This window comes from Odocoileus virginianus, chromosome X (assembly GCF_023699985.2).
Source record: "Odocoileus virginianus isolate 20LAN1187 ecotype Illinois chromosome X, Ovbor_1.2, whole genome shotgun sequence".
NCBI lineage: Eukaryota > Metazoa > Chordata > Mammalia > Artiodactyla > Cervidae > Odocoileus > Odocoileus virginianus.
This window is the reverse complement of record NC_069708.1, coordinates 27,435,188-27,457,486: the sequence shown is the minus strand read 5'-3', so window position 1 is coordinate 27,457,486 and position 22,299 is coordinate 27,435,188. Positions and strand designations below refer to the sequence as shown.

General features: G+C 38.6%; 1 protein-coding gene across 3 annotated transcripts in view; it reads right to left on the bottom strand.

Annotated features, from left to right (window-relative positions):
- The window catches only part of KIF4A (kinesin family member 4A), a 128,896-nt gene that overhangs the window by 68,611 nt on the left and 37,986 nt on the right, over positions 1-22,299 (bottom strand). For all 3 annotated transcript variants that reach the window (XM_020882985.2, XM_020882988.2, XM_020882986.2), the window contains exons 8-10: positions 8,456-8,572; positions 7,652-7,827; positions 1,130-1,191 (exon numbers count right to left, since the gene is read on the bottom strand). In XM_020882985.2, coding sequence (XP_020738644.2) covers positions 1,130-1,191; positions 7,652-7,827; positions 8,456-8,572 — 355 coding nt within the window. The remainder of the gene's footprint in view (positions 1-1,129; positions 1,192-7,651; positions 7,828-8,455; positions 8,573-22,299) is intronic.

The window sequence follows — 22,299 nt, the reverse complement described above, 5'->3', positions numbered from 1 at the left end:
AACCCTGACTCTTACACCATCAATAATGCTTCACATACTCTTCATATACCCAAAATATAAACAATTAAAACCAACCAAGCAAGATGTAAGGGGGATCCACAAAGGAATACAAATAGTACCTCTGGGAAACAGTATCTTGCCTGGATACTTTAAAGTCTAAAGACAAAAAGAACTGTACATATATGCTGTAATCTAGTTACTAAAAGTGTTTCTCACAGGGGTATGGGCTAGCAATTCCAAAATTATTTTATGTGTATACTAGAACTGAACTAGTAAGTAAATAGAATGCAGATAATGAGAGCTGGTTTTTCACTATTGGAGAAAGAAGTTATAAATAAAGAGTGGGAAGATTAAAATAAACCCTGTAGTGTTAGACTGGAATCAGAGGTATCAGTCTAAAATCATGGTTTTTAACATATATTCAGTTAGATAAATATAAAAATATAGATATATGTGTGGGTTACTGTACATACAGATATTTCCTAGCTCTGCTCACTGAGAGGGCCTAGAAGTAGTGATATCCCAGTAACAATGAGCACACCTAATGCCCAGATCTGTTTCTAAATATCATTTTGCAATTAAAAGAAAAAACAGGGCTCCTTGGACATATGATTGATTCCAGAGCTGAGGCAGGGAAAATACAACATCTGCTGGAAATGCTTAAAAACTTGACAGTGTGTTAAAGAATACAAGAGCTACTCTGAAGGTGTTCCTAGTGGACAAGAAACAAAAAATAAAACAAGATATAAAACAAATGATGATAGTATTGGGTGCTAATGCATAGAATAAAATAAATACCCATGGGTCTATATGGCTATAAATACATAATCAGATAAATAAGTTGTAGGAGGAGAAAAATAGCTCTTCTTCATAGTAGGATTCCAATTAATAAATTTCTGAGGTCAGAACCCATGCTTTTCCTATTATATCAGGTTGTCTCAAAGCTAACTAGCTAAGTCCTAAATAGACAGCAAGTTTGTTAAGATCCCTACCTTGACACCAAGTGCTATCAGAAACTTTAGAATATCAGGGGGGAAACAATTATAAGGAGAAAAAGGCTCTGTTAGAATATACATTTAAAATTCGTCTACAAGAAAAAAAAATAATAAAATTCGTCTATGGCTCTTACTTTATAGATCCAGGCAGGGTACCTCCATGGGCTTGTAGCAACAAGACCTGTAGCTGCTGGACCTGGAAAAGGCAAAGAAAAATAGTCAGCTAGTTATCAATCAAAACTACTTATCCCTACTCAGCAAAATTATCATGATTAGCAGTAGGGTAATTTTACTTGATGCTTTTGAACTGTGGTGTTGGAGACTTTTGAGAGTCCCTTGGACTGCAAGGAGATCCAACCAGACCATCCTAAAGGAGATCAGTCCTGAGTGTTCATTGGAAGGACTGATGTTGAAGCTGAAACTCCAATACTTTGGCCACCTGATGTGAAGAACTGACTCATTGGAAAAGACCCTGATGGTGGGAAAGATTGAAGGGGGGAGGAGAAGGGGATGACAGAGAATGAGAAGGGGACAACAGAGGATGAGATGGTTGGATGGCATCACTGACTCAATGGACATGAGTTTGGGTAAACTCTGGGAGTTGGTGATGGACAGGGAGGCTTGGCGTGCTGCAGTCCATGGGGTCGCAAAGAGTCAGACACAACTGAGCTGAACTGAATTTTACTTGATGCCTATGAAATCTAAGGCATATCTTAGGTTTTACAGAAAGCAACATGGTTGATGATTCAATGATAAAAAGACAATCAGCACTACATGAATAACTAGTACTTAGAAGATGTCATCTCTTTTACCTAAGCATCTTCATAAGTTTTTATTGAGCCTCTATTCTCTTTTTTTAAAATCAGACTTAGCACTGAGCTAGGCAATGTGGGGGGGACACAAAATAAACTCTTGTGGTTTATTATCTAGTTTACAATCTAGTTGATGAAGACAAGACTAAGGCCTGAAAAAGTAGGAAATAACACAAGACAGAAGATGCTAAGTCATCAAGTATACTTAAGTACTTTAGGGTTCTGAGAAGAAGCAAAGTAGTAAAATCCCACAACAGGCTAAAGGAGGTTTTGTGGGGATGGATCTTAAACCAGAGTGCACCTGTAATCATTTGTCTCCATTCCCTCTCATGACAAAAGAGGAGCTGTTCTGCTTGAGTTTTGGATCCCAACTCTTCTTGTCTTCTGATAAATCTTACTCTATTTGTTATCCCCTCTCTCTTCTATATATGTGACTTCTCTCTTTTTACAGTATCCTTCCTATTAAGATTAAAACATGTTCAAGTCTCTACCATCTTAAAAGCACCTCCCCCAATCCCACTTCCTATCACTTTTTGCTTGATTTCTGTCCTTCATAACGTTTAAGAGAATAGTCTACACCCACTGTCTCCGTCTCCTTTAGCTCTTCTCTCACTTGCTCTTTAACTTATTCTAATCTGATTTGTGCCCACAACATTCCACTGAAATAACTTTGGATAATATCACCAATGATCTGCATGTCACTATATCCCATGGGCATTTTTTAGTCTTCATGTTATTTGACTGTTTGGTAGCATTTGGGTTACCAGACACCACACTTTCCTGGTTTTCCTTCTATTTTTCAAGCTGATCTTCTAGTCAATTTCTTAGTTCATCTTTGCTCCAACTGTCCTTTAGGTGATAAAGTTCCTCAAAGCTCTCTGCCTATAGTTTCAATTACCATTTATTAATAAAAACTGGTGACTCCCAAATTCATCTCAAACACAGATCTTTCTGAATTTAGAACTTTTAAAATGCAAGAACACTAGTATTTTACATTTACTGTCACATCATTATTTCCAAAGCATGACTACACATATGATTTCATTTGATCCACATAGATTTCTCTGGGCTTCCCTGGTGGCTCAGCAGTAAAGAATCAGCCTGCAATGCAGAAGCCATGGGTTCAGTCCCTGGGTTGGGAAGATCCCATGAAGAAGGAAATGGCAACCCACTGCAGTATTTTGCCTGGAGAATCCTATGGACAGAGGAGACTGGTGGGCTACAGTCCATAGGGTTGCAAAGAGTCGGACATGACTTAGTAACTAAACAACAACAACACAGATTTCTAAAGCATTTACAGGGAACAAGGTTGTTTGATAGGGAGAAACTGATATTTTACCTCCATTTTATGAACAGGAGCCTTCAGGCAGAAAGCTTAGGGATGATTTGCTGGCCATCAGTGAAGGAACTGCTGGTAGGGGAGTGCTGTTCCTTCCAATCCAGCTCTCTCTCCCTTGCAACCTGCAAGTAAGGCTTACATCCAATTGCAGGGAGAACTTTCTTGTTCCTTGAAAAGCCACTACCACTCCACTGGGGAGAGATAGTGGGAAAAGTCAAGGGCTGGCTATCAGGTGACTTGGTTCCTGTCAGTCAGCCCTGAACCACCATATTCATTTCTTAGACCCTCGTGTCTTAAAATGGGGATAAAGATACCTGCTGTGTTCATTGGCATATTATGATGATAAAATTAAATAATGAATATAAAAGGGTTTTTCTGAACCATGTCAAGGTGAGACAGGAAATCTGAAACAAAGGGAGCTTCTTTAAGGACTGAGTCTATCCCCTGGAGCCAGACACCATGGAAGATGGTTTAGATATATTGTCTCATTTAGTCCTCAAATCAGCCCTGAGGGGACTGAGTATTACTATTGGGAAATATTAATATTATTAATAAGTAATACTGGGAACTGAGTATTACTATTTCTGAAAAGTGTTAGTCACTCAGTCAGGTCTGACTATTTGCGACCCCATGAACTGTAGCCCACCAGGCTCCTCTGTCCATGCGATTTCCCAGGCAAGAATACTGGAGCGGTTGCCATTTCCTTCTCCAGGGGATCTTCTCAACTTTTTTGAATTTAGAACATTTATACTGAACTATCTACTTAATATTTCCACTTAGTTGTCAGCTATCCCAAACCTGGTTTTCTCTAGTGTATTCTGGTTCAGTGAATATGCAGTTTCACATGCCAGAAAGCTGGGTGTCATACCTTCACCTCCTTAACTAACCCACTGGTCACTTCTATCACCACCACCACCCTAAGTCCAAGCCACCACTTTTCTTTCTCTTGGACCATTGCAGTAACTTAAGTGGTCTCCATGAGTATATTTTTGCTCCACTATAATCTATTTGTGCACAGCAGCCATACCATCTTTCAAAAGTGTAAATTATTAATGCTGCCACCTAGCTTAAAATCATTTTTAACACAGTACATGAGGCTTCGATCAGGACTCTGTTTCTTCTCCAGTCTCAGACTGGATCACCTGTTCCTTGCTCTCTCTACTCTAGCCACAATGGCATTCTGAGGTCTTCAAATGCACTACACTCCTTCCTAACTCAAGACCTTTGCAGACATGCTATATGTCTGGCACTGTTCTAAGTGCTTTATATGTATTAACTCATTTAACCCTCATAAAAACTCTATGAAACAGGTACTATTATTTCTGTTTTATAGATAGGGAAACTGAGGCACAGAGAACTTGCCCAGGGTACATAGCTAGTGAGGTATAGAGCCAGGATTTGAACCCGGGCAGCTTGGCTGCATTGTCAATACTCTTTCCCATTATACTTTGATACACACACTACTGTGTTTTGCAGGTGGCTCAGTGGTAAAGAACCCACCTGTTAAGCAGGAGATGCTGAATCGATCCCTGGGATAGAAGATCCCCTGGAGAAGGAAATGGCAACCACTCCAGTATTCTTGCCTGGGAAATCCCATGGATGGAGGAATCTGGTGGGCTACACCCCAGGGGTCACAGAGAGTTGGACACAACTTAGCGACTAAACAACAACATGTATTTCTTCTCTCTGGAATCTTTCTTCTTTCTTTTCTGCATAGATGATTCCTACTTCGTCTTTCAGATCTCAGCTCAAATGTAGTTATCTTAGGGAAGGCTTCTTCTCAGAGTAGATATTTAACAGAAGATCCTGTTCATACTTTCACAGTGCCCTACAGTACACTATTCCAGTTTATAATACACTGGTATGATTGTGTGCTTAATGTTTGTTTGTCTCTCCCACTAGGAGAGTTTCATGAAGGCAGAAACTGTCTTCTTTGCTCAACAATATATTACAGCACAGTACCTGGCACATAATAGTGTTTGGTAAATATTTATTGTTGGAATGGATTAACAAATAAATGACCAGGAAGAAAAGCATTTCTGGCAACAGGAGTACACATGAAAGCAAACAAAGAAGCAACACTGAATAAGGTACTTTATAATTAAAGTGATTTTGTAAACAGATAAATTACTTACATTTTCTATAGTGAACCTTAGGAGGAAGGAAATAAAGGACAATAAAAGGAAGGAAGACAACAGATTAAATGAGTTGTAATTATTATCACTAAGGAGGCAGCTAGAGATGGAGCGAGCACTAGACTGTTGAGAAACACTAGATTCCCACTGGGAAGCACACTATACCAAGAAAAGCTGACGCCCCTGCCAAGGGGGTCAATCTCGCTACCTGCTACTCTGCCAGTGCTATTGAGCTATTGCACAGTCATACTGATGCCACCATAAATTCATGTTCCTAGTCAGCTACTTCTTCCATTTCCAAGACTTTAAGCCTTCTGAGGTCTCTTCAATCCCTCTATGCTATCATCTGCTTGATTGCTGTTAGAAGATAACCTTGTCTCCTACTTCACTGAGAAGAAAATGGTTATCAGGCTGAAAATCGCTCAATTTCCCTTCTTGTTTATCTAAATTAGTGTCACTGTATCCTTCCTATTCTAACCACTTTTCTTCTAGTCTTATGGGCAGGTATTCCCTCTACTGTCTAAGGTGAAGCCCTCTTTATTTGTGCAGAGGATCTCAACTAAAAGAAAACACCTTATCAACTCATTCCTATTCTCAGTCTCTCCCAACTGGTTCTTTCATATGTTCAAGTCTCTTCCATATTTAAAAAAACAACAACAACACAGATTTATATCCCTTGACCCTTAACTACCAGCTACTTTCTTCTTTTATCTTGCCTTCCTGAAAGAAGAGCCTACCGACTTCCTCCCCTTCCTTGTCTAGCATTCACTGTCCATCCCATAGCAATCTGCTCCTATCATTCCCCTGACCCTCTTCTCACTGCAGTCATCAATAGCTTTCTTGCTGATAAAAAAATAATCAATGAACTTTTTTAACCCTTATCTTTACACTTTATAAATTTATAGTTTTGATAGCTCTCCTTGAAACTTTCTTCCCTTGTCTTCCATGAACCACTGATTTTCTCACTACCTGTTTGTTCTTTCTTCATCTCTCTTGTCGGCTCTCCTTTCCCCCTTCTTTAAATACTGTTGTTACCTCCTGAGTTCTATCTAGCCTTCATCTCTCTTCTTGGCCATTTGCTCACTCAGCAAATATTGAGTAAGTGCCTTTAACATGCCAGGCACTCTTCGATTTCATCTACTTTGTAACATCAGGTACCATCTAAATTCTCACTTTTGTCGCTTAGTCATGTCCGACTCTTTGCGACCCCATGCACTACAGCATGCCAGGCTTCCCTGTCCATCACCAATTCCCAGAGCTCACGTCCATGGAGTCGGTGATGCCATCCAACCACCTCATCCTCTGTCATCCCCTTCTCCTCTTGCCTTCAATCTTTCCCAGCATCAGGGTCTTTTCCAATGAGTCAGTTCTTCACATCAGATGGCCAAAATATTGGAGCTTCAGCTTCAGCATCAGACCTTCCAATGAATATTCAGGACTGATTTCGTTTAGGATGGACTGGTTGGATCTCCTTGCAGTCCAAGGGGCACTCAAGAGTCTTCTCCAACACCACAGTTCAAAAGCATCAGTTCTTCAGTACTCAGCTTTCTTTAAGGTCCGACTCTTACATCTATACAGGACTACTAGAAAAATCATAGCTTTGACTAGACGGACCTTTGTTGGCAAACTAATGTTTCTGCTTTTTAATGTGTTGTCTAGGTTTGTCATAGCTAAATGCTGATGACATACAAATCTGTATCTTCAGACCTCTCTACATTAAACCTGCATACCCAGCCATGTTTGAATAACTCTACTTAGATGTCCCTCAAGAGGTTCAAACTCAAAATGCCCAAAACTGAATTTCATCATTTCCATTTCCCTGCCTGACCCCTATTTTCCTCCTAAATTCCCTGACTCAATGATTGTTACTACCATTTATTCAGTTGTCCAAGCAAAAAAACCTGGGGACCAGCTTTGATTCTCCCTACCTACCCTTTCACATCAAATCTGTAACCACATTTGTAAGCTCTATACATTCTACCTCCTTGTTTTTTTTTGTTTCTATCAATAATTTGTCCCCCTTTCTTTATCTCTATTGCTCTGTCTTTAGTTCAGGCCATAGTGTTTATTTGAGTTATTATAATTCTTTAACCAGTCATATAAGGACCTTTGGGATCTGACTCCTGCATACCTCTCTTGCCCCATCTCTCACTGCTCACATTTTTATCAGTGAAATATACAGTGCCACCCTCTAATCTTAAATATGACCAAAAAACATGTTCATAGGAGTTACTTTAACATGCCTCATACTAACAGAATGCTTAACCAACATCTCTAAAGTCCTGGTGGAGAAAAAGCTGAGAAATAGGAGCTCTATCATTCCACTCACATACTTGTAATTTTCCCCATCAAATGTTAAGTCCCTTCTACCTGTTGCTTCAGATGATTAAGTTCAGCTGTCTGGGGATCAATATTAACAACAGGTTTGTTCTTGATTTTTCTTGCTCTGTCAGCATAACGAAGAGTGTTTAATGTTTCCTCTAGATTGGAGTCAGCAGGACTCACACAGGCTATCATAAGAGTGTGGCTATTACCTCCTAGAGAATCTGAAAAAGAATAATGGAAGGAAGTGAAATCCAACAAGTAGGATGCAAGCAAAGCTGTCCATTGGGTTGGAGATTTCAATCTCAGAGCTGTAAGAAAATAATTAAGTATGTACAAATTTCCTGTTGCATCAATATAAAAACAGTAAGAATTTCTGTGGTGTAAAATGATATAGTTTAGCATCCTATTGCATGTGTCCTCCTTAAGTGAGACTGTGACGTTAGCAGTTAATCAGGTTAAAACAACTGGGGCCTGGGCCAAGTAAGTTAGGAGCCACTATTAGGATTAAACATTCTTTGGATACTTCTTCTAGGTAGATTTTAACTCTTTAGGGAATTTTGCTTGTCAGCATTAATAAATATAGTAAGCAAGTTCATTTCCAGATACAAAGTGCTAAGTACAGTTGACACTCTACAGATTTTTTTGGCTCTCAAATCCATATACGAAGACATTTTTCCATTACCTTAGAAGCCTGCTTGCCAACAGGTCTCTCTCCTGTTTATCAACTGGACAGCTCTGTATGTAATAGTCCAAAAATCTGGCTTTTTATTAATATCTGTCCTATCTTTGCGTTCTCATCACTATCATTCTAAGTTACTCTCTTATTTTTTAGAGGCACTTTGGGCTTACCTTGAAGCAGTCGAGTCAACTTGGAATCTCTGTAGGGCACAAAGCCACCCTTTTTGTCATCTCCAAGAGCACTGATTACATTTCCCAAGCATAGGAGGCCTCGGTTAATGTTAATACCTAGTAGTAGGAAAGAAAATTTAAATTGCTTGGTAACATCTAACATATACCTATCCTGAGAAAGAGAAACGAATAAAGACCCCATAGAATTATTAAGCCAGTAATCTTAAGAAAACCTTTTAATCCTGTTCGCTATTCCAAGAGTGTCTTTTTTCCCAAACAGAAAGCTCTATATAAAAGAAAAACATTATTTAAAAATCTTTAGTGTTCTTATCAAATATTCTTATGCTGTTTGAGAAACACACCATATTTTCCCTAGGTGGTATGGGTAGAAATGGGAATAAACATAATGCTGGTAGAAGCTGGAGATGTCCACTCTGATATTTTACTTTCCACCTCCTCCTCTTTCAAACAGTTGGTCTTCCAGTTAAGTAAAGTTCAAAGGGCAAAGGTGAAAGCACAATTAAGTCAGTTGGCACTTCTTGCCCTTTTCCATGGAAACAAAGCAGACAGATGACAGATCACCATGACAACAACCACTTGTATGATTATTTACTTTTTATACTTTCCTCTTGTTGCTTCAAAAAGAGTAAACATTCTTTCCACTTTTTAAATTCCAAGGTTTACTTTTTCAACATTGTAATAATACGAGGTCCCTTGAAAGCCCCCACGGTTATGTTTATCTTAGAAAGTCTATATAGTATAATGTTTAAATGCATGGGCAATGGTGGCTAGGTTCTAATCCTGGCTTTGTCACTGACTAGTTATGCAATTTTGGGTAAGTTCTACAGAAGGGGGCAAATCTACCCACTTCATAGGTTGTGGTGGGGAGTTAATAAGATACCTTACACAAAACAAAGTTATATGACATATAAATGGCATCATAATTGTTAGTGCTATTCTACTTTACTTATTCAGCCACTGGACTCCCTTATAGATCTATATCTATAAGATCTATATAACAACTATAAGATCCTTAACTCCAAAATTCCTCTCTGACTGTATCCTACTACCATCCTTCCGTTTCTTTCATGGATGCTGTTCTTCACCCTTATTGTGGCTACAAATTTGCTGACACTATTTCTTTCTCTTTTTCACTGCACCACATGGCATACAGGATCTTAGTTCCCTGACCAAGGATCGAACCTGCACTTGCTGAAGTAGAAGCGTGGAGTCTTAACCACTAGACAAGCAGGGAAGTACCTACTGATTCTTTCTAATACTCTTGGTAGATCATCTTTCCTGGGCCTTATACTACCTATTCTGAACCCTTCAGTCATTTCAGTTATACTTTCCCAAGCACTCATTAAACCCATGACCTTCTGCCATTCCCACCATGTCAATTCCCAGGCTTAGGTTAAACCAGTTGTGTGTGTGTGCGTATGTGCGTGCGCGTATGCATGCATGTGTGATTCTCTACACTGTAATGCTGGAGAAAGTTACATAATCAAATGGACTGGATTCATCCATTATAAAACATGCTATCTGACCTTGGCTGAACCCTTGGTTAATTGACCATCTTCTCTTCTTCATTCTTCCTTCACCATGGCAGCTATTCTAAACACTCATCATTTCCAAGACTGGAAATCTACCTTCACTCTATTAGTATATGATTTCAACAAATACATTATGGTGATCAATTCTTCACAAGGGCTCCCTAACCTCCCCTCTCCTCACTTCACAGTCTTTCCTTTGCTGTTACTGATTCCTCTGTTCTTCTCCTTGTTTCAGGAGGAAATAACTACCTTTATTTTCCTTTCAGCCTCTGCTGGTGTTTCTATTCCCTTAATTTTTCCAGGGACCCTGGATCGCTCAATCTTCCACCTCCCTCTTAGATCTTCAATTTATTTTCCCTTTACGAATTCCTTCTTTTCAGTTTATTCACATGCTCAAATATCCCAATATATAAGGCTGAGTGCCAAAGAACTGATGCCATCAAATTGTGGTGCTGGAGAAGACTTGAGAGCCTCTTAGACAGCAAGGAGATCCAACCAGTCAATCCTAAAGGAATTCAATTCCTAAAGGAAATCAATGCTGAATACACTGGAAGGACTGATGCTGAAGCTCCAATATTTTGGCCGCTTGACATGAAAAGCCAACTCATTGGAAAAGATCCTCATGCTGGGAAAGATTGAAGACAAGAGGAGAAGGGGATGACTGGGAAAGATTGAAGGCAAGAGGAGAAGGGGACGACAAAGGATGAGATGGTTGGATGGCATCACCAACTCGATGGACATGAGTTTGAGCAAACTCCAGGAGAAGGTAAAGGACAGGGAAGCTCAGCATGCTGCAGTCCATGGGGTCGCAAAGAGTCAGACATGACTGAGCAACTGAATGACGATGATGAAAACAAAAACAGTTCCCTCAAGCAACCATCTCTTTCTTTTCCTTTTACTGCCATTTTCCAGGGCCATTTATCCCATCCATGATGTGAAGGAGATCCTGCTGAGATTGATCAAACCTCACCATTCCCTGTACTAATCCTCATATTAGTTCAGTTCTTTCTCTTCTTACACCTTTTAGCCAAACAGAACATTGTGCCATCTTATTGGCCCATCTTCCATCTGGGATGTGAAGGAAAGACTGCTGAGGTGTTTCAAACCCATTAAACAAAATGTCCATCTATTACTTCACAGGAACAACAAAAAAGCCCAGATAAGCCCTGAGAAGAAATTATGAGAAGAATACTATGATCTAAGCAAGAAGCACAGACTTGAGAATAAAAAGGCTGAATTTTTTCTTCAAATGAGAGTCGGGGTTTTGGAACAGAAAGGAGCAAGGGAAAAGAATGCCACTCTGGAAAGAAATCATCACAAAAGAGCATCTGACTTCCTGTTGTTGAGAGAGAAATTCTTGACATGGATGGAGAATATATATCATAAAGACTGGGAAGAATATGTCTGAAGAGACTTAAAAGTTCTGATCAAGGATGGCTATGGAGAAAAATGCCTGGATAAAGTTGTAAGACCAGAAGTTCCTCTTCTCTCTAAAAGACTGAGAACAAAAAATAATAAATAAATAAAAGATTGAGAACAGATCAAGTGAGGAAAGGATCAAGAGTACTACTCAAAGCTTCAGGTATTTGTTCACTAGGGCAACAAATAAATAATAGAGATTTTAACTTTAAAAAGGGACTAGAACTTCACAGGAGAAGGCAATGGCACCCCACTCCAGTACTCTTGCCTTGAAAATCCCATGGACGGAGGAGCCTGGTGGGCTGCAGTCCATGGGATCGCTAAGAGTTGGACACGACTGAGCGACTTCACTTTCACTTTCATGCATTGGAGAAGGAAATGGCAACCCACTCCAGTGTTCTTGCCTGGAGAATCCCAGGGACGGGGGAGCCTGGTGGGCTGCCATCTGTGGGGTCGCACAGAGTTGGACAAAACTGAAGCAACTTAGCAGCAGCAGAACTTCACAAGTATAATGAACACATGTTACAATAGGTTTTACAACTAGATTAAAAGGGTATATTTGTCACAGGAGAGAAAAACAAGGTAGGAGAGAAAGGAGGTAGCTCTATAGGAAGCAGCTCTCAACTGGGGACAATTTTGCTTCTGTAGGACTTTTGACATCTGACAAAACGTGGTCCACTGGAGAAGGTAGTGGCAAACCACTTCAGTATTCCTGCCTTGAGAACCCCACGGACAGTATGAAAAGGCAAAATATAGGACACTGAAAGATGAATTTCCCAGGTCAGTAGGTGCCCAATATGCTACTGGAGAAGAGTGGAGAAATAACACCAGAAAGAATGAAGAGACAGAGCCAAAGTGAAAACAGTGCCCAGTTGTGGATGTGACTGGTGATGGAAGCAAAGTCCAATGCTACAAAGAGCAATATTGCAGAGGAACCTGGAATGTTAGGTCCATGAATCAAGGCAAATTGGAAGTGGTCAATCAGGAGATGGCAAGAGTGAACATTGACATTTAGAAATCAGTGAACTACAATGGACTGGAATGGGCAAATTTACCTCAGATGACCATTTTATCTACTACTGTGGGCAAGAATCCCTTAGAAGAAATGGAGTAGCCCTCATAGTCAACAAAAGAGTCCGAAATGCAGGAGTTGGGTGCAATCTCAAAAAAAAAAAAACAAAAACCAGAATGATCTCTGTTAGTTTCCAAGGCAAACCATTCAATATCACAGTAAGCCAAGTCTATGCCCCGACCAGTAATGCTGAAGAAGCTGAAGTTGAATAGTTCTATGAAGACCTACAAGACCTTCTAGAACTAACAGCAAAAAAGTATGTCCTTTTCATTATAGGGGACTTGAATGCAAAAGTAGGAAGTCAAGAGATACCTTAGTAACAGGCAAATTTGGCCTTGGAGTACAGAATGAAGCAGGGCAAAGGCTAACAGAGTTTTGCCAAGAGAATGCACTGGTCATAGCAAACACCCTCTTCCAACAACACAAGAGAAGACTCTACACATGGACATCACCAGATGGTCAACACTGAAATCAGATTGATTATATTCTTTGTAGCCAAAGATGGAGAAGCTCTATACAGTCAGCAAAAACAAGACCAGGAGCTGACTGTGGCTCAGATCATGAACTCCTTATTGCCAAATTCAGACTTAAACTGAAGAAAGTAGGGAAAACCACTAGACCATTCAGGTATGACCTAAATCAAATCAGCAGTGGCCACAGGACTGGTAAAGGTCAGTTTCCATTCCAATCCCAAAGAATGTTCAAACTACTGCACAACTACACTCATCTCACATGCTAGCAAAGCAATGCTCAAAATTCTCCAAGCCAGGCTTTAGGAGCACATGAACCGTGAACTTCCAGATGTTCAAGCTGGATTTAGAAAAGGCAGAGGAACCAGAGATCAAATTGCCAACATCTGTTGGGTCATAGAAAAAGCCAGAAAAACATCTACTTCTGCTTTATTGACTATGCCTTTGACTGTGTGAATCACAACAAACTATGGAAAATTCTTAAAGAGATGGGAATACCAGACCACCTGACCTGCCTGCTGAGGAATCTGTTATGTAGGTCAAGAAGCAACAGTTAAACTGGACATGGAACAACAAACTGGTTCCAAATCAGTTAAGGCTATATATTGTCACCATGCTTATTTAACTTATACGCTGAGTACATCATGCTAAATGCTGGGCTGGATGAAGCACAATCTGGAATCAAGACTGCTGGGAGAAATACCAATAACCTCAGATATGCAGATGACACCACTCTTATGGCAGAAATCGAAAAGGAACTAAAGTGACTCCTGATGAAAGTGAAAGAGAATGAAAAAGTTGGCTTAAAATTCAATATTCAAAAAAATAAGACCATGGCATCCGGTCCCATCATTTCATGGCAAATAGATGGGGAAACAATGGAAACAGTGAGAGACTTTATTTTGGGGGGCTCCAAAATCACTGCAGATGGTGACTGCAGCCATGAAATTAAAAGACGCTTTGCTCCTTGGAAGAAAAGTTATGACTAACCTGGACAGCATATTAAAAAGCAGAACGGTTAGTTTGCTGACAAACCTCCATCTAGTCAAAGCTATGGTTTTTCCAGTAGTCATGTATACACATGAGAGTTGGACTATAAAGAAAGCTGAGTGCCAAAGAATTGATGCTTTTGAACTGTGGTGTTGGAGAAGACACTTGAGAGTCCCTTGGACTGCAAGGAGATCAAACCAGTCTATTCTAAAGGAAATCAGGCCTGAATATTCATTGGAAAGACTGATGCTGAAGCTGAAACTCCAATACTTTGGCCACCTGATGTGAAGAACTGACTCATTGGAAGAGATCTTGATTCTGGGAAAGACTGAAGGCAGGAGGAGAAGGGGATGACAGAAGATGAGATGGTTGGATGGCATCACCGACTTGATGGAAACGAGTTTGTGCAAGCTCCAGGAGCTGGTGATGGACAGGGATGCCTGCATGCTGCAGTCCATGGTGTCACAACAGTAGGACATGACTGAGTGACTGGACTGAACTGAACTGAAGACATTTGGCGATATCTGGAGACATTTTGGTTGTCACAACTTGTGAGGTCAGGGGGAATACTACTGGCATCTTGTGAGTCGAGGGCAAGGATGCCACTAAACTTTCTACAATGCCCTGGACAGTCCTTGCCTCCCAATATTATTTGACCCAAAATGTCAATAGTGCAACAGCTGAGACACCCTGCTCTGTATGAGAAGAAAACATGTATGAGCCTAAGGCAGGTAGCACAGTTGAGAAGATTAGGGCGAAAAACAGAAGTAATATGATAGTATAGACACACTCTGCATTGTCAGAGAGAAAGGGAATGATCTGTTACTGCAATTGGTCACAAGACTTACAGGAGTAACTACTGAGAGGTGATAGGGTGAAAAGGAACTTAATTGGGAGACAGAATCTTAGCTCAAACTCTGCCTCTGGTACTTATCAATGTGTATGACCTTGGACAAGTCACTAAAACTTTCCTTTTATCCATGAAACAGGTATAATACATACCTTACTTACCTCATGAGGTTATGATAAAAATCCAATGTGATCTATAAAGTGCTATCCACATGTAAGTTATTATTAATAGGATAGAGAAGCTTAGATAATGTAGTTATTTGCTAAGTTACATGACATTGAAAGCAGAGCACCCAATACAGTCCTTATCTATTCTCATGACAGTTTCTTCAGCAAAAGGATACTGCAAGAAGAAAATGGCTGCTTTGGCCTTCAAGTCAACACACATAGAAGAACTGACAGTGTAAGTGAAATGATGAGAATCTGGTTGTAGGGGACCGAGGTGCAGGGTCAAATATCAGTATGCTAGATGTTAAGAAAACAGATTTCTAAAACTCGGGAAAAGATAGTTATGCTCTTGGTACCGAAAGTCTAAAGGGGGAAAAGTATGAAAGGCTTTCAAAAAATAAAATTGTAATTATTTAAACACACATTATTCCAATAAAAACTGATATAGCTTCACAGGAATCAATGTAACAAAACTGCACACAAAAAGAACACAGAGAACATTAGACGAAGTTCTGTTCAAAACATAGGAGACTGACCATCAGCATTTCTTTCCCCACTAAGATACCATTAAAAGGAATTTAGAAAGTAATAACACATAAGATCACAGAGCACAGAAGAGGAAGTACCAACAGGCAAGAGATTTCAATGTTTTTAGAGTACAGGTGGAGAGCAATAACTGACTCAGCAAGATGGAGGAGCCTCAATCTAAAATGCCTGCAAAGGGACAATAATGATGATGACAGTGATAATAACAGTTAAGTTTATATAGTGTTTACTATAAGCCAGATACTGTTCTAGGAACTTTATACATATTACCTCACTTAACCCTCACAGTGGTCCCATAAAGTGTGCATAAAGCATGATTATCCTTGTGTCAACAGATATGAAAGCTGAGGCACAAAGAGGTTAGGTAACTTGCCTAAGGTCACATAGCTAATAAGTGGCAGAGTCAGGATTCAAATGGAGGCAGTTGGGCTCCAAAGTCCATGATTCTAACCTCTATGCTCTATGGAAATGAGCTTATTTGTTCCCTTAGAGGCACCAGGTACCTTGGAAAGAGGAGAGACTTGAGGCCGAAAAGATGGGGTTGGTAGAAACTATATTTAAAGAAATCCTGAACTCTCAAATCTTCCCTCTAGAGCCATGTGACTATTGTATCCCCCATTCTCAATCATTCCTAGTCTACTTAATGGGGTGGACTTTCCAGTACCCGCCCATTAAATGTTGGTATTCTCTTTGGACTGTCTTAAGCTTTTTGCTTACTATATACATTCTTCCTGGATTATCTCATCCTTGCCTAGAGTTCCAATAAATATCTGTATTAATGACTCCCTCAAATCTGCATCTCCAAACCAGACCTCTTTCCTATTGTCCAAAGCTATATTTTATCTGCCGACTGAATAACCTCCAGTGGGCTGTGCACACATGACATTGCATAACACAGACTTGAACAACACAGAATTCATCTTTCAGGGCAAATCTATTTCACTTCCAGCACTGTTCCTTTTCATTGTCTCACCATCTAACCAGTCACCCAACAAACAGCAAATCTGAGATATCCTGGACTCTCCCACTTTTCTCACCTCATACATTCGAGTCCTTTTCATTATTTAGTGAATATATTCAATATTCTAGGCACTGTGCTAGGCATTATAGATATAAAGATGATTAAGTCACAATCCCTACTTTCAGAGTTAAAAATATAAAGGGAGGGAGACACACCAACAAAAAATAATTGCAAATATAATATTAAAGGAAAAGATAAAGATAGTAAAAATGAGTTCTCATAGGAGGGACTGGGAATTGAAAATTTGAGCTGAATTGTGAAGAATGACTAGGACAATGCTGATGGAGGAGGGAACAGTAGGAAAAAAGAATGTAAGGGCATTCCAGGCAGAGAAGTAACACATATCAAGGCACATATTTGTGAGAGAGGGAGAAGTAACATATGTCAAGGCACATATTTGTGAGAGAGGGCATCATACATTTAGGAACTACAGGTAGTTCAAAAGGAAAACAGTGCAAGTTACAAAATAAAGAGTAACAAATAATGAGGCCAGAGGACAATTAGGGGCAGATCAGAAACAGCATATGTCATGCTCAGATATCTGTATTTACCCTGTAGAACAGCGGTTTTCAAATTGTGTTCCTCAGAACCTTAGGGATACTTCAGGGACCCACAAAAATACTGCAGAGTTTCTGTAACTGTAATTTGAATTTTGTTTTAAAAATTATTTTTATTGTGCTAAAATATATAAAACATAAAATGTACCATTTTAACAGCTTTTAAGTGTACAGTTCAGTGGCATTAAGTACATTTACACTGTTGTGCAACCATCACTGCTATTTAAAATTATTTTAACTATTTTAAATAAAACTGCATTTAAATGGCTCATTCTAATATGCTATAAAGCAAATCTTAACACACTGGAGTCTACTGACACATTATCTTGTACAGCAAGGTTAATTAATTTTTCTGCAGTCTTTGAATATACCTCTATTATTTGTACATATGTTTGAATTTTTTGCAAATGTGTAATTTAAGGTTGTAGCTGTGCACGAGACTTTTGCTCAGTTTACGTGCACACTCACAGAAAATTGTACAAATAACTGTACCACTGTAGCACATGAGCTTGTACTGAAACACAAGACAGAGGCAGTTACTCAATTCATGTGCTCATCCCATTTTCATAGTCAGTTGTATGGTACCAAATGAATATGGAACTCAACATGTTATGATATGCTATTAAAGACAGTTTCACAATCTAAGTAGCCATTGATGGATGAATGAATAAAGAAAATGTGGTACACACACACAGAGGAATATTATTCAGCCAACAAAAAGAAGACCTTCCTTTTTTTAACATTGGATGGACCCTGAGGGCATCATGCTGAGTGAAATAAATCAGATGGAGAAAGACAAACATTGTATGTCCTTACTTATATGTGGAATCTAAAAAAGCTGAACTCATAGAAAGAGAGTAGAATGGTGGTGGCCAGAGGCTGAGAGGTAGGGGAAATAGATGTTGGTCAAAAGCTACAAACATCCAGCTATTAGATGAGTAAGTTCTGGGATTTCACATACAGCACGGTGACTATAATCAACAGTAGTGTATTATGTACTTGATGGTTGTTAAGAGAGTAAATCTTTTCTTAATTAAAACATTTTTATTGAGATAACATTGGTTTATAACAATATATGTTCCAGGTGCACAAGATTACACTTCTACTTCTATATACACTATAGTGTGCTCACCATGAAAATTTTAGTTTTCATCTATTACCATACAGTTGATTCCCTTACTCATTTCATCTTTCCTTGACCCCCTTCCCCTCTGGTAACCACTACTCTGCTCTAAGGGAGTAAAGTTTAAACTTTATCACCACACACACAAAAATGGTAATCATATGAGGAGATGAAGGTGTTAACTAACCTTATTGTGGTAATCATTTTGAAATAAATACATGTGTCAAATCATCACATTGTATAACCTAAACATAATATATGCTATATGTCAAGAATGTCTCAATAAAGCTGGGAAAACAAGATGAAATGCAATAGTGTATATAAAGCACTTAGCCAATGGCACTCAAAAAAAGATGATTTCAGAGCTTCTTGTAAGTTTTGTGAGTGTCTTGTTAGACATTAATACTTATTATATAACATAAATTAGGAAATATATTGTTAGTGATCCAACATTGAATTTAAATGTCCTATCACTTCTCATCGAAGCTCCTAGATCAGTTTAATAATTGAAGAGACTGTAAAGTAGGCTGTTAAAAAACATTTATAACTCAAAATTATGTATTAGTATGAATCAGGATTTTCTTGATAATGTATGACAAAAAAAAATTATAGAAAAAATTAGATACAAAACCTTAAAGAAGATTGTAGTTGTCATCCAGAATCCCCATCATGTTATATACTAAGAACTAAGAATGTTCATTGGAGCCTAGTGTGCAAAAGTCTGGAACCAACCTAATGTTCATCAATAGGGAAATGGTATAATAAATACAATGGCACATCTATATAATATACGGACATAAAAAAAACCACAGTAGAGGTGTATATGCTAATATGGAACAATCTCCATAAATAAAGAGTAGATTAGAAGAGAGTACATAGAATGCTTCCACTTAAATAGAGAGACTGTCTAAACACCTAGACAAGGGATCTGGGGAGAGAGAAAAAAATATTTTTCTTTATATTGCATTAAAAATATTTACTTTGAAATAATTATATATTCACAGGAAGCTGCAAGAAATATGTACAGCAAGGTCTTGTGTACCATTCACCCAGCCTCCCCCAATGGTAACATCTTTCATAACCATAGTACAATAATCAGCAAAGGGAAATTAACATTAGCACAATCCCCAGATGTTATTTAGTTTTTATATATATTCTGTGTATGTGTATAGTTTTGTATAAAATCACATGTATAACTTCATGAAATGATCACCAAAATCAAGATACAGAACTTTTCTATCATCTTAAGGGTCTCCCGTACTACCCTTTCTAGGCACACTTACCTCTTCACACTCCAATCCCTACACCCTGACAACCATTAATCTTTCTCCCCTATAATTTTGTTAGTTCAACAATGTATAAACAGCACATATAGTATATAACCTTTTGAGACTAGCCCTTTTTTTTTACTCGGCATAATAATAATAATCCATTCAAGGAATCTGTTTCAATAGTTCATTCTTTTTTTACTGCTGAGTAGTATTACATAGTGTGGATGTACCACAGTTTGTTTAACCATTCATTTACCTGCTGGTAGACATTTGAGATGCTTCCAGTTTTTGGTTATTACAATAGAGCAGCTATGAACATTTATGTACAGGTTTTTGTGTGAACATTCACTTTCTCTGGAATAAGTGTTCAATAGTGCAATGTATGAGAAATTCGATTTCACCACACTCTTGCCAGAATTTGATATTTTTTCTTTTAGTTATTTTGAGAGGTATGCAATCTTCTTGTGGTTTTCACTTGTATTTGGTTAATGACTAAGGATGCTAAACATCTTTTCATGTGCTTACTGCCATCTGTATATTCTCTTGAGTGTAATATCTGTTCGTGTCTTGCTCATTTTCTAGTTGTATTGCTCTTTATACTATTGAATTTTGAAAGTTCTTCATATATTCTAGATACAAGTCCTTTGTTAAATGTATTGCATTTTTTACCATGAACAATTTCATGGTATACAAGTGAATATAAAGAAAGAAATTGTGATAATAAAATAGCTGCAATATTCTTACTGCTTGAAGATTGACCTACTCAGTGTTATATATCTGAACTTACAAAATAAATTTATGTGAATTTTCAAATCTGTTTCTTAATTTATTTCAACCATGAGAATTTATGACTTCATTTTAAAAATAGTTCCTCTGCTTTAAAAGGAAGGCAGATTAAAAACATCTGTTGTAGATGATGGACACAAATGAAAGGTTTTGAAGAGGGCATAAACATGATCAAAGTTAGATTTAGAAATATTGTTTTGGTAGTCATTTGGAAGGTAGATTTGGGAGTTAAAAAACTGGTGTTTAAAAAACCATTTAGGAGGTTATTTAAATAGTTCAGTTGAGAGATCGTTAAGGACTGGAACCATGGGAGAGGAACAAAGTCTTGAGAAGTTAAAGGTGTTTAAGACATAAAATGACATAACCAAAAGACTTTTTGGATGTGGGAGACAAGAAATAGAATGAATACAGCATGTGCTCATATTTCAGGAGTAGGGCAGATATTCATATATCTGGCCAGTCAATGGTTATAGAACACCTACTGTGTGTCAGGCACAGTGCTTAGCACAGGTGGCAAGAAAATACCAACTTGAGTTCCCTTCAAGGAACTCAAAACTTAACAAGAAAAGAAGACAATATAACTACAATAAAAAGAGAGAATGCTGCGAGACTCAGGCTAACAATCGACTGAGAAGGGTGATAATCTTTTATATATCATGAAAATGCTTTGGATTACAGTCTTTTAGGTAAATGCATTTGTCAAAATTCAGCTAAGATACACTTAAAATTTGTGCTTTTCATTGTAAATTTTACATTAAAAAATCTACTCAAATATTAAACTTCAGTTAATAATACATAAACTTAAGAATTTGGGAGGAAAAAAAAAGAATTTGGGAGGAAGTATACTAATGTGTGCAATTTATTTAAAAATGCATTTTAAGAAAGAATGTAGATTAATAAGTAGATAAATGGACAGATATGTAAGAAAGGAAATATACTAAAATATTAATGGTGGAATCCAGATGCTAGATGTAGAAATGTTCCTGTATAATCTTTGTTGTCCCTTTGAAAATTTGATAGTGTTAGGAGAAAACAGTATGGGAGCATCAACTGATGGAAAGTCTTCAACCCAAGAAAGAGGTTTTATAGATGGGTGACATCCAAACCGTGAATTGAAATATTAGTAGGAACTACCAGTCAGACCAAAAGGAGAAAAAAACTCAGGCATTCAATGAGTGCCTATGACAATACATCAGGCACTATGCCAGGCCCTAGGGGTTCAAAGATGAATAAGACCTAGTTTCCACTTTTGATTGGCTTGCTGTCTACTGGGAGTCAGGCAAGGAGATGGCTATAGTACAGAGTTGGGGTAGTGTTAGTATAGGAAAGAAGCAAGCACTAGATGCAGGGGTTGGGGGTGGGAGAAGTTGGAGGCAGTCAAAGAACTGGAGGTCGTTCAAGGGGATGAAACTGGAGCTGAGTAGTGAAGGGTGAAATAGAATAAGCCACATGAAGACAGGGGGAAGGCATTTTTGGCAGAGGGAACAGGATGTACAAAGACGCATAGACGAGTGAGAACTTAGCACACTTAGTATGGCTAAGCAGACTGTGACAAAGGGCTGGGGAGAGAAGAAGCTAGCCAGGTAGGCAAGGCTGGAGCGTGAAGGTCACACTAAGCGCCTGGTACAAAGTGAGGAGCTGGGAAGAGCTCTAAGAAGGACTATCCAGTTTAGGGAGAGCATCCTGGCTGCTGGTCGGGAGATAACTTGAACAGGTGCCTAACTGAAGATAAGGAATTCAGTTAGAAAGCTTGCTATATGCTAATGATGAAGGCCTGAATGAAGGTAGCGGTAGTAAGGGTAGAGAAAAGAAAGTGACTTGAGAGATGAGAAAGTAAGACTGACAGGACTTGGTGACTGATGGGATTGGAAGGAGGAGTCAGAGTGAAGGAAGAAAGTGAAATGATGCCCTGGTTTCTGGCTTGGGTGACTGGGGGAATGCTGATATTACTGAACACAGGTAATGGAGGGACAGGTTTAACAGAGGCAGGGAGGGATGAGGAGTTCAGCTTTAGACACA